Source organism: Aspergillus clavatus, genomic scaffold (genome assembly GCF_000002715.2).
Source record: "Aspergillus clavatus NRRL 1 1099423829750 genomic scaffold, whole genome shotgun sequence".
Lineage (NCBI taxonomy): Eukaryota > Fungi > Ascomycota > Eurotiomycetes > Eurotiales > Aspergillaceae > Aspergillus > Aspergillus clavatus.
In genome coordinates this window covers 1,040,091-1,051,440 of record NW_001517110.1, presented here as the reverse complement: position 1 = coordinate 1,051,440, position 11,350 = coordinate 1,040,091, and the positions used below count along the sequence as shown (strand labels likewise).

The 11,350-nt window shown below is 50.7% G+C and overlaps 6 protein-coding genes across 6 annotated transcripts; 1 reads left to right on the top strand and 5 right to left on the bottom strand.

Moving 5' to 3' along the window:
- Positions 1-51: 51 nt before the first annotated feature.
- On the bottom strand, positions 52-1,668 carry ACLA_004090 (putative RAN small monomeric GTPase (Ran); the record flags this gene model as incomplete). Its single annotated transcript, XM_001276420.1, has 5 exons — positions 52-945; positions 995-1,215; positions 1,265-1,415; positions 1,463-1,555; positions 1,609-1,668. 5 exons carry the CDS (start codon positions 1,666-1,668, stop codon positions 52-54), a joined length of 1,419 nt encoding a protein of 472 aa, XP_001276421.1.
- Positions 1,669-1,954: 286 nt separating this feature from the next.
- ACLA_004080 (uncharacterized protein) lies at positions 1,955-2,526 on the bottom strand (the record flags this gene model as incomplete). The annotated part of the gene is made up of 3 exons (XM_001276419.1): positions 1,955-2,002; positions 2,055-2,410; positions 2,457-2,526. 3 exons carry the CDS (start codon positions 2,524-2,526, stop codon positions 1,955-1,957), a joined length of 474 nt encoding a protein of 157 aa, XP_001276420.1.
- Positions 2,527-2,869: 343 nt separating this feature from the next.
- On the bottom strand, positions 2,870-5,329 carry ACLA_004070 (glycoside hydrolase family 95 protein; the record flags this gene model as incomplete). Its single annotated transcript, XM_001276418.1, has 4 exons — positions 2,870-3,875; positions 3,903-4,545; positions 4,590-4,816; positions 4,860-5,329. 4 exons carry the CDS (start codon positions 5,327-5,329, stop codon positions 2,870-2,872), a joined length of 2,346 nt encoding a protein of 781 aa, XP_001276419.1.
- A 401-nt stretch (positions 5,330-5,730) lies between these two features.
- Positions 5,731-7,354, bottom strand: cp6 (putative carboxypeptidase S1; the record flags this gene model as incomplete). The annotated part of the gene is made up of 5 exons (XM_001276417.1): positions 5,731-5,795; positions 5,848-6,114; positions 6,167-6,680; positions 6,731-7,061; positions 7,110-7,354. 5 exons carry the CDS (start codon positions 7,352-7,354, stop codon positions 5,731-5,733), a joined length of 1,422 nt encoding a protein of 473 aa, XP_001276418.1.
- Positions 7,355-8,551: 1,197 nt separating this feature from the next.
- On the top strand, positions 8,552-8,979 carry ACLA_004050 (uncharacterized protein; the record flags this gene model as incomplete). Its single annotated transcript, XM_001276416.1, has 3 exons — positions 8,552-8,637; positions 8,704-8,764; positions 8,809-8,979. The coding sequence occupies 3 exons, from the start codon at positions 8,552-8,554 to the stop codon at positions 8,977-8,979; spliced, it is 318 nt and encodes a 105-aa protein (XP_001276417.1).
- A 706-nt stretch (positions 8,980-9,685) lies between these two features.
- ACLA_004040 (amine oxidase, flavin-containing superfamily) lies at positions 9,686-11,071 on the bottom strand (the record flags this gene model as incomplete). Its single annotated transcript, XM_001276415.1, has 1 exon — positions 9,686-11,071. The coding sequence occupies one exon, from the start codon at positions 11,069-11,071 to the stop codon at positions 9,686-9,688; it is 1,386 nt and encodes a 461-aa protein (XP_001276416.1).
- Positions 11,072-11,350: the final 279 nt, after the last annotated feature.

Here is an 11,350-nt window from a genome sequence, read left to right as displayed (position 1 = left end):
TATAGAGTCAGGCGCTATGTCTAATTTCACCAAGTAGATTTGTTGACCAAACTATAGGAACGCTCCGGGGACGTAACTCATCATCACATCCTTCTTTTCCAACTCGCTCAGTCTCTCGATCGTGTCAGGAGTAGTAGACACACCCTGAATTTGGCACGTCAGTCCCATGTATTCTGTCAACTCTTCCATCTCAATGTGCGCGACGCTTTTCTTAAAGGTGAGCACCGCTACTTCTTCCTCTGCTACCTTGCGCGCACACTCATACATGGCCGTATACCGGATCAAATCGGGTGACATACAAGTTTTTACTGGCGATGATGTCCCGAAGTCGCGACAACAAGAGCGACATGCCGTCGTGGTCAACGAGAAGGGTGTTTTGGCTTCCACGGTTTCAGCCAGTTTTGTTCCCTGGATAGACTTGACAAAGATCATCCGGATGCAGTGAATGCATAGCACGAAAAGACTTTGCTCCTCAAGATCTCGTTGTTGGACTTTCGGGAGACTGCGCTTCTCTTTCTTTGTGGCCGGCGCCATTGCCTCTTCGTGCAGCACCGCGACGACAGATACGCCCTGGTCAGGGCTGATGTTCGACTGCTCCCTTGCCGTCTCGCGTTTCTCTTTGATCACTAAAGGCTTTATCTGCGTTTGAACGGCCAGATCCGACCAGTTCACAAGGGGTGTGGGCGCAGTACGAGGAGCATAGAGGAACTTCAGCCGGCCTTCAGACGGATCTTCCACCTTTCTAGACGCAGCACTGCTTCGCGGGGTACTCGGAACACTTTCTTCCGCTGAAATATATTCAACCTCGCCTGGCACGGATTGAACATTCAGGAGATTGGGCAATTTCGAGTTGAGATAGTCTTCGTTCGCGGCGATCCGGGTGCTATGCAGGCTGGCCGCGGGATTGAAAACCCCGTCACCTAGATCGGGCATGTATTCGTATTGCTATCATAATTAGGACAGTGCGACGTACTACGGAGGGAAATCAACATACCACAGTTGGATCCCTCAGAAGCCGTCTAGCAAGATCAAGGAAGGGTTCATTAATTCCCTGGAGCGTCATCACCGACACCTCGGCGTATCCAGTCCCCTTCTTCCGAGGAAAGGTGATGGTTTTTGCAGGTAACTTGCTATCGGACGGTGCGTCGTATTTGTTCGCACAGATGCAGATGGGCATGGGGTTTCGGCCCGAGCGATCTTTGTGCACGATTGTTTCTGGCAGGAGGTGAGTGCAAGCATATCAAATTGGATGAGCGCTACTTACGATACCAATTGGGGACATTATTGTAAGATATCCGATTCGTCAGGTCAAACATGATAATCGCACCGTCTGCATTGTACTCTTCTGACTGCAACGCGGATATCTTCTGGCTGCCGCTGACATCCCATATTTCATAGCGAATGTCGCCGGCGGTCTATCTCTTTTAGCTTTCTGGGTTTATAAACTCGGCAACATCCTTACAGTACTAAGAACTATAACATGCTTTTCCACGCCTATGGTTGGTTCGATGGTATCCTCATATCTGCTCTGGAGATACCGGCGCAGGAAGGCTGTCTGGCATAAATCAGTCTGATTTCTAGATCCAAATAGCTGAAAAACAGACGGACCTTGCCGACGCCAGAGTTGCCGATCAGGAGAACTTTGAATATTCTCATAGTGGCTGCCATTGTGATGTATATGATTGATAGTTCTGGAACTGGATATATCTTCAACCTACTCCAGACATCCAAACAAAATTTACGATGCAAAGCGGATCCGGCCCGCTATTAAATAAAGTGGCTGGTCATAATGTGGGGTATTCGCTTAATTAATTCCATTATAGAGCAATCCATTGTTGTCGCTATAAATAACACTGCGACATCTGATACATCATACCCTCTGCCTCTTTATCTACTTTGTATAAGCCTTCAGGTGATTACCAACCCAAGAACCATGCCGGATGTACTACGATCCTTATGCCCGAATAGTGAAAGGACCAAGCGCATCAAACAAACTAGGCATCTGTAGACAGTCAGACCACATCCTAACCACAGTGTATCCAAAGGAAGCATACCTGAGGCGCCGTCGACAGCTCCGTACTAACACGCAGATACCACACCGAGTCGTCGTTAACCGCCGGCAGATCCGCGGGGATGGTGATGGTCACCTCTCCATCCGTTTCGGCAATCCCATCCGTGATCCTGATCGACTGGTCATAGTTGACAGAGTTGGGGACACGGACAGGGTTATTGTACAGCCAAACGCGGTAAGCGTTACCGGGATAGGTTGTGAGGGGATCAGAGCAGTGGGTTGTCGGGGCGCGGTTGAAGCGGAGGGTGATGGTAGTTCCTGGAGCCACGGCAGCATTATCAGGAATTCCCTGGTAGACGTTGATGCAGGGATAGTCGCGTTTTCCCCATGCTAGGAGCGCTAATGTGAGTATCTATGCAGATGGAGGAAATAGAGGAGGTCTTACGCTGGTACTTGTCAAAGGCAGAGGCACCGATAGCCAGAACGGAAGTGATAATGGCAGTTGAGAGCTTCATTGTGACTGTCTTGGATCTGTTCTTAGATTATTATGTAGGGGATAATGAATTTGATAGAGGGGACTAAGGTGGGATTTATATTATTAGCTGGAGTTGACAGACTGACTATTCTAAGGCAATCTTTAGACATGCCACTTTCTGCTACGTCAGATACTCCATTATCCTCAGAAGTCAATAATAGCCTCAGCTGATCAACTGTTATGCTCGTATTGCCTGTGAGATGTCGGCATTTTAGCTGCCTTGGCGGATGATCATCCACTCGAACAGCGTCTATATTTATCCCCTCCTCTGCGCCGAGCCATTCTGTCTCAGATATGAGTGTTGGCATTGCATTGCTGGCTGCCTACATCGGCTTCACCGTGTACGTCTTTCCAGCAACTGCCTGGATAGGTCCTGTATACTTCTTCCCATCCACAGTGAACTCCCCTCCATTCTGTACCCTCAATCTGAGCTCCCCTCCACTGCGGGCTTCTATTTTTGCCTGTTTCAGCATGCCTTGGGCCCAGGTCATATCGATCACAAAGTTTCCCCTTGCAACCAGACCAGTCACACTGCCGTCAGGAACGGCAGGGGGTAACGCAGGGAGCAAATGTACCACTGCATGACTCTGTAGTAACATCTCCGCTATCGCCGCTGTGTACCCGAAATTCCCATCGATCTGGAATGCACTTCCCGGCCCATGGTCTGTATTCCACAAGTTATCACTCGGATATGTCTGGAGGAAATTTTGCGCATGGTGCCAGACCTGGTCGCCGTCGAGTAGGCGCGCGTACAGGTTCATTGTCCATGTTCGCGACCAGCCGGTACTTCCGCTGCCGTGCTCGATGCGGTGGTCGAGAAGGACCTTTGCTGCGTCGGCGAGTGTTTTGTTGACTGCCGGAGTCATTTGAGAGCCGGGGTAAAGGCCGAGTATTGGGGACATGTGCCGATGGCCTGGTTCGGTCTCGTTGTACTCCCGTCGCCATTCGAGGATTTGCCCATACGACCCGATCGGTGGCGGTGGGAGCTTGGAAAGGTATTTCTGCGCCTTGTCTATGTCGTCGCCAGTTATACCAAGGGTGGTGCAGGCCTCAATAACAGCCGCAAAGAGCTCCTGGAGTAGGGAGTTGTCCATCGTCGGGGATAGGTCGATGCCTGCCTCTTTTCCGGGAACGGACATCTCATCAGGAACGATGAAGGCATGTTCGGGCGAGATGGATGGACCGCTAATGTAGTGGCCTTCATGTTCAAACAGATAGCAATAGTAAAAGTTTGCTGCCTCTTTGAGTAGAGGCCAGATCCGCTCTTTAAGCAGACTTTTGTCTTGCGTGAAGCGGTATTGCTCTATGAGATTCATGGACATCCAGGCACTACCCATGGGCCACATAGTCCATTACGTCCCGTTGTCGACGGGTGCAGCATCGCCCCAGAGGTCTGTATTGTGGTGAAGGACGTACCCGGCGTCGCAGTGGTACATGCGTTGGGCGACGTCTTTGCCATGGGGGACAACAGTATCCATCAGATCAACGACAGGGCCAAATGTTTCAGCCAGATTGGTAACCTGAGCCGGCCAGTAGTTCATCTCCAGGTTCACATCGACCGTATACTTGCCTCCCCAGGCAGGTTCGTAGTCCTCATTCCAAATTCCTTGAAGGTTAGCAGGGAGGCCAGGCGTGTCTCCGCCTCGTGACGAAGCAATGAGTAAGTGTCGGCCAAAATTGAACATCAATGTCGCCAGCTCGGGGTCACTGTTGGCGTCTTTCTTGTAGTTAAACAATCGGACGTCTGTTGAAAACCCTCCCGCTGCGCCAGATGATCCCAGATTCAATCTCACACGGCTGGTTAGAGAAGCGTAATCTCTAGTGGCAGCCTTCTTCACAGCAGGATATCCTTGTTTGACTGCAGCATCCAGCTGCTTGCTAAGCTGTGCAGCTCGACTATCCTCCTCGAAAAACCGATAGGAAGTCTGCGCATCGAAGAAGATGTCTATGGTTGATGCACCGTTAATCACAACGGATGATCCATCGCTCGACATGTGTCCTAGAAAGTCAGCTTATTTCATATTATAGCTTTAAGGCACACACCTCCGACACTGACTATCTGTGCCTCTGCCACAAATGATATCGGATCGTTCGCCTGTCCAGTGTTTGCCTTTAAAGTCAAAGTCCCCCAACTTTTCCTAACATTCGCCGTGTTGCTCTTGACATATCTGCTCCTCTCCAAGGAGCATGCCACATTGAGAGAACCCGGCGTACTCGCGCGTAGACGGACAGCCAGAATCCCGTCCGGATGACTTGCCACATACTCACGACTACACGATCAGCGCTGCACCAATAACCCAATGGCAAACTTACCTATAGGTAACATTATCATATTCATACTCGACCCCCGCAACACCCATCCCCAGATCCAAGAATCTCGTATAATTGTTCACAGTATCATGGCCAAAATCCAACTTCAGTGCACCAAGCGGGTTGTACGCCCGCGGACTCGTCGGAATACCTGCCATATCAACCAGTGTCAACTGGTTCGCCGCGCTGATCTTCCCGTCTTGCAGCATAGATCGCACCTGCGTGAAGCCCTCGTAGGATCTGGGGTTCACACGGTCCTGAAACGGGCCGCTCCAGATGGAGTTTTCGTTCAGGGTGATATTGTCCGTCAGGCTGCCCCATATTGCTGCTGCGAGGCGGCTGTTGCCGATGGGCAGGGTCGAGGAGAAGTCTTTGGCGGGGGAGGTGTACCAGGTGTGGCCTGAGGGGGAGAAGAGGGTGTATGCCGATGTGGGAAGGGCAGCTAGGACTGCCAGTGTGTTGAGAAGATGCATGGTTGCTGTTGATGGGGTGCATTGCGGTCATGATGGGGGACTGCTTTATACACTGGTATAATGGCAACGAGGGGTGCATGCTCATACAGACCTACGTCTTGCAGATAGTTGTCTCGGAGAGGCTCGCTGGATTCCACGAATCGAAGGGGATGAAGGATAGTAAGTTCGAGGATTCTGCGGGGGAATTTAGCCAGAATGCATTTATCCAGGATATCTACTCCTCTTGGGATCAACGAGTATACACTGGAGAGTCCATGCGTCGACCCCGCGTGTCGACCAGAATGCGGCCTCAGCGCTTCAAGAAACAGCCAAATGTCTCCAATTTGTGGCTAAACTATATGTGGTTATATGTACATCCATCGATCATAGCTAGTTATATGGTTCCGGACTTTGATCCGATACTAGGTTGAGGAAATGGGCTTCTTCTGCAGTATCTGCTGGAACACCTGCAGCGCCACTTCCGGCTCTATAATGGCATTAGCGTGTAATTTTTTTTGGAATAATGAGGGCAAACTCACGGTAGTAAGGGACCTCGTGGCCCGCACCATACACCTTCAGGAAGTTGAAGTTGCCCACATTCTTGAACATACCCTTCTCCTCTCCGTTGACCTTATACGGCGCCAGATCCTTGGCCTGGAACTCGGCGGATCCTGCGAAGTCCACGGCATTGGCGACTCCAAAGCTACCCATCCAGTTGCAGATCCAGTCAGCATCACCGGCCCAAACCAGCACATTGATGCCGGACTTGACCACCTTGGAGAGAGTGGGTAGGAACGACCGCGAGTCTACACAAGTCAGTTTGCGACCAATAGTTTCGCTGGTCGGAAGGGTACTCACTATCACCGGTAGATGAGAATTTGTTGTACGGTCCATTAGGACACTCCTGGTAGGTCGACCGCGCACCAATGGCCTTGAGAACCTTCGAGTCCTTCAGGTAGCTCGAGTACGTAGAAGGTGGGTTGGGATCGTTCGATGGCGCACGGATATCGTACACATCAAAGTCGCCGGATTGGCTAATGGGGCCCTCGATGTAATTGTAGCAGACACTATCGGCGTTTTCACAGTCAGCAACAGTACCGGTCTGGCGGCACTGCTGGATGGCGGGCAGGCACTGGTCGTTGTAGGCGCTCAGTAGGCTGTCACGGTCCGAGTCTGAGATGAGCTGCTGATAGGAGTTGTTGTAGCTGAAGTCAATGTAGGCTTTCTCCTGGATGGCTGAGTCGTACCACCCGTTGTTAACACCGAGCGCGATCAGGTTGATGTTCTCGCCGGACACGGTACCGGCCTGGATGGCAGCATTCTGGTCCTGGACATACGAGGCGAACTCAGGCCCGTAGTGACCACCGTAGGACTAACAGCTTAGCTTCTTTCTATGTTGACTCCTGCGTGAAATCCACTTACTTCGGTGAAGATAGCAAAGTCACGGCTCTCGTACTCTGGGAACTTCGCGTAGAATGCCTGCAGTAGCTTCCAGACATAGGGCGCCGCGGTGACCGTGCTGGTCACATCATCTGTGCCATATGAGAATCCCACGCCAATCGGCTGGTCAATGTACAGCATATTGGCGTAGTTGTTCCAGCTGTTCTTGTTCAGCGAAGGCGTGCTGTCGCCGTTGACAAAGTGGCAAGGTCCATTTTCCTCGAACAAGCCGATCATGGACGAGCATCCAGGTCCACCATTGAACCAGGCAGCGAGAGGAGCCGTCTTGGGGTTATTACGGGCCTCGAAGAACCTGTAAAATTAGGGCTTGTACCCCATGAAGAACGAGAGATGGACTCACCAGAACCACATGTTCATATTATCTCCCACCGTGAGATATCCCGAGTACTGGTTCACACCAGGAGTTGTCTCACAAATACCGGAATTCTTGACGAACTCGATTTTGGCCCCAGTCGCGGCATGCTCAAAGACGGTATACTGGACGCCATCCTTGGTGATGGACGAGATGCTGTCCTTGGCTGTGCTCGCAGGAGCAGCACGGACACCTGCGACGAGCAGAGGTAGAAGCCACTTGTTGAACCACATTTTGAACCTCACTTGGAGAGAAGAGATGAACTTGCTCGCTCTACCCAAAAGAACGAGGCCCAACCGTTTCTTTTATACACCCCATCTGCCAAGATGAGGGATTATCCTCGGAGCATCAACAAGCTTCGTCAAGAGTCAAGACGGGCCCATGACAAGGCTAGCATGGGCCGAGAATACGACACGTCGCACTGCTATCAATTGATAAACATGATGGCGTTATGCAAGCTTTTGTCAAGAGAAATTGGCGATCGGCAGCCAAGAGTGGGCGTTGGGAAGGTGGTTGCAGCTTGGTTAGGGTTCATGTGGGCCAACCTGCGAAACCAACCCGAATTAGACCGACTCAGGCCCTGGAATGAGGTTACATTCGGACGACCGTGGAACATTCCCATGATGAGGGGAAACATGATATCAAAACAATCCATTGGGTCTCGCTGACGATGTTGTTGTGATTCCCATATTTGGATGGGCTGTTGGGATGGGAAGAAAGTGCCGGGTGTGGCTGCACAGAGCCGGCGGTGTCCGATCGGAGTCCTCAGGAGATCATCTAAATTGTGAAGAAGAGTGAATCAGCTTGAAACATGGTAATCTATTCTTGCTCCTTGAAGAGATACACAGATTAGGAGGCATATCCTCCCTTGTCCATACCTCTCTATATAGCTTATCCGAGTGTAAATATGACACAAAAACTAGCTTCCTCAGGAGACACGACACAGAAAAGGGTTTCTGGCAGTTAGATCGCCAGGCTGATATGCATATCTTATGAATCTATTGGCGGATTAGAAGTACGGCAATCCACCTTCTTACAAGGCCTTCAGAAGTATTGCCAGCATGTCGCTCTCTGTGTCTCCTAATGAGATAGCCACAAACAGGAGAGCATGTGTGTAGCACCAACTGTTGACCAAGATGATCTTGCTGCGGTCAGCTTATGCCTGAGCAGTTCAGCTCTTCACTTTTGAGGCCGCCAACTTGCAGACACGCGAGTCATGACAATCCATGCCAAAAATAATACCGTATTTCTATGCGAAAGCGAGCCTCTTGCTCAGTGTCAATGCTCCGAGTGTCGCGCCTCTCGACAGGGAAAAGATGTATGCTACAATCACTATTTCAGTACAGTCGTACGGTCCAGAGTATGTCAAACGCACATTGCGGCAGGTTACAGCGCCCCTGAAGATCATATCCACAGTTGATAGAGAGAACATGGTGCTGTTCGACAATACCCAGGAGGCGGCAGCAGATCAACAGCTGGAGCTCTGTGTTAACGACTCCAAGTTCTGGCTCAGATTGTGCTCTGATTTTGACTTGGCAAGCATCTCGCGAACTCAACTGGACTTTGGCTAAATTTGTCAAAGCTTCACGAAAGCATACATGCTGCAGGAAGTCGACTGCAGCGATCTGAGTAAAGCCTTCAAAGTGGGTTCTTGATCTGCAATTCTGGGGTCGCACTGATGAGATAGATATATCTCAAACATCTCCAACATCTTGACTCAGGCAACGTCCTCTTCCAAGTGATTCTTCGCATCTCGCGCTGGCTGAAGCCGCCCAACGATATTGAGACAGCTAAACTCAACATTGCTGCACACTATGATACCTCTAATGGTCATTTCACCCACTTCCTCTCTCTTTGAACTTGAACTACTCCTGCGCCCACTGGTCAGGAGGCCCATATGAATCGCAGCATTCTGCACGGCAAAGAAAAGTGCACACCATTATCCACAAGGCGAAGATCAAATCGACGCACCACATCATCGATATTGGCTGTGGATGGGGGGACCTGGTGATAGAGGCAGCAAAAGTAACCGGGCATCATGCAACGGGTCTTACTCTGTCTGAAGAGCAGAAATCGCTGGCCGAAGAACGTGTCGCAAATGCAGGATTACAAGATCAAGTCACGATTCTTCTTTGCGATTATCAGACTGCACCCCTGCCAGCGGAGGGCTACGATTGGATCATCTCTGTTGGAATGTTTGAGCATGGGGGTGCGGAGTATCTGGACCAATATTTTGCTACCATCTCGGGGCTTCTCAACCAGGTTGATGGAGTAGCGGTTATGCCGTGATTTCTACGAGAAACATCCACTCGCGCCAGATGGTGAAATCGAGGCATACAGACGTAGATGATGGCTGGTATGATCACAACAGTCGAATCGATTGACTTTCCGCTGATCGGATATAGAATTAGTTCAGTTACTGCGAAGATGGTTTCAGAAGCAGGATCCTAAGCGACTATTTGATTTGCGCTGCACGCACGCCACAGCCAGTTGTCGCGTACACTCTCCAGTCACAGATCTCTGATAGGACTATTCATCTCTCCTCGATCATGAGTTTCCAAATTTCAAGGATACATTCTCCTCAGTAGGCCATCCACAAACCTCCATAAGGCCGAAGAATCATGAGTATGAAACGCAGCTCCAGCATAATACGTGCTGCGATGGCCCTGGAGCCCATCCAGATCTCGATAGAAGCCGTCTGCAATCTGCTCCGCAGACACAAACAGTTCGAATGGACTGTGATTGGAAAAAGCGAGTATCTCGGGCTCGGAGGTATTGAATCCCGCTTTACGCAGTATTCGTACGGAGTCTCGGACTCGTCGTTTTACTTGATCGTCGGGTTCGTTCTGGGGTCCTCCGTAATAGATCGAATAGAGATCTGGGGCGACGGTTGGCGACATCAAGTACACTGCCGGCAAGGGAGGGAGGTTATATGGAGTATCTGCAGCACGGTTTATGATTTGCAGTCCAGCTGGGAGCCCAGATACCTTGGTTACGGTGGTGTAGTAATAGGTATTCCTGAACTGCTCGAATAGGCTTCGCTCCTCAGTATCCAGGTTGAAATTCCGCAGGATGTTCACTTTGGGTGGAATTGTAATGATCGTCTTCTTTGCTCTGATCAGTTTAATTCCCGATGGGGTTCGGACAAGAATAGTGTGTGGACGATTCTGCGGTCGATCCATGGCGAGCACCGTACTGCTCAATAACGCATCGCTTCCAAGCTCTTTAGTCGCAGCCTGGTACAGCGCTCCATTGTTCCGGTTCACTGTCACCAGGAACCCGTTCTGCGAGCCATTGACCACAGCCAGACTAAAGTACTTCATCATGTACACGGTGGGATACTGCAGCCAGTCACCCAAACCCTGGATATACAGCGTGAGGATCTCCACCGCTGGTCCGAGGTCATACTTCTCTATGAACTTCCCAAACGGCATCAGCAGATCCTCGGGCACAGGGTTCGGGAGGTCCCATCCGTCAGACAGATAGGGATACTTAGCCAATTGCTCAGTATACCGAATTATGGCCGCAGTAACATTGCCCGCCGGCGGTGGCACTCGCTCCCCGGTTCGAATATCCACGCGTTGACCCGGGCCAAGTCTATCAAACACCTGGATTGTGGTGGAGATGTTGAAATGCTCAAAATAGCTTCTCACCTCGGGGATGTCCTGAAAGACGAGGACACCGTAATCAACATATCGGCCGCTGACGGGGTCGAAGTAGGTATTTGTATGACCACCGAGAACAGGCTCCTTCTCAACCACGGCGACACTGTGGCCCATCTGTCTAAGGCGGACCGCGGCATAGGTGCCTGATGCTCCGCCGCCGATGACGCAGACGTCACGGTTTATGATAACGGACTCATGGAATTGAGATATGTCGGTGTCCAGTTGAAGACCCGGTAATGCGAGGCAGAGAGTTAGGCAGAAACTAGCCAGCCAGAAGATCACCATCTTGTCTAAGATACACATCACTATCTGGGGCAGGCTTGATCATGTCGAGGGATTTCAACGGAGAGAATTCCTGCAATATATTCCATACTACCGCAGTCTGTCAGCTGTCCACATGGTCAGTCTCAAGGGCTGTGTTACATTCCAGGCCTATCATATTCTGCAGATGAATATTTGAGTCTTGGTGTCTGATCACGGTGAGCATCATCGCATCTGGCGGATCAATCAGGCTGGTGTGCTGTCTCGGTTTCAAAGACATCCGACTGGCATCAAGCACATGAC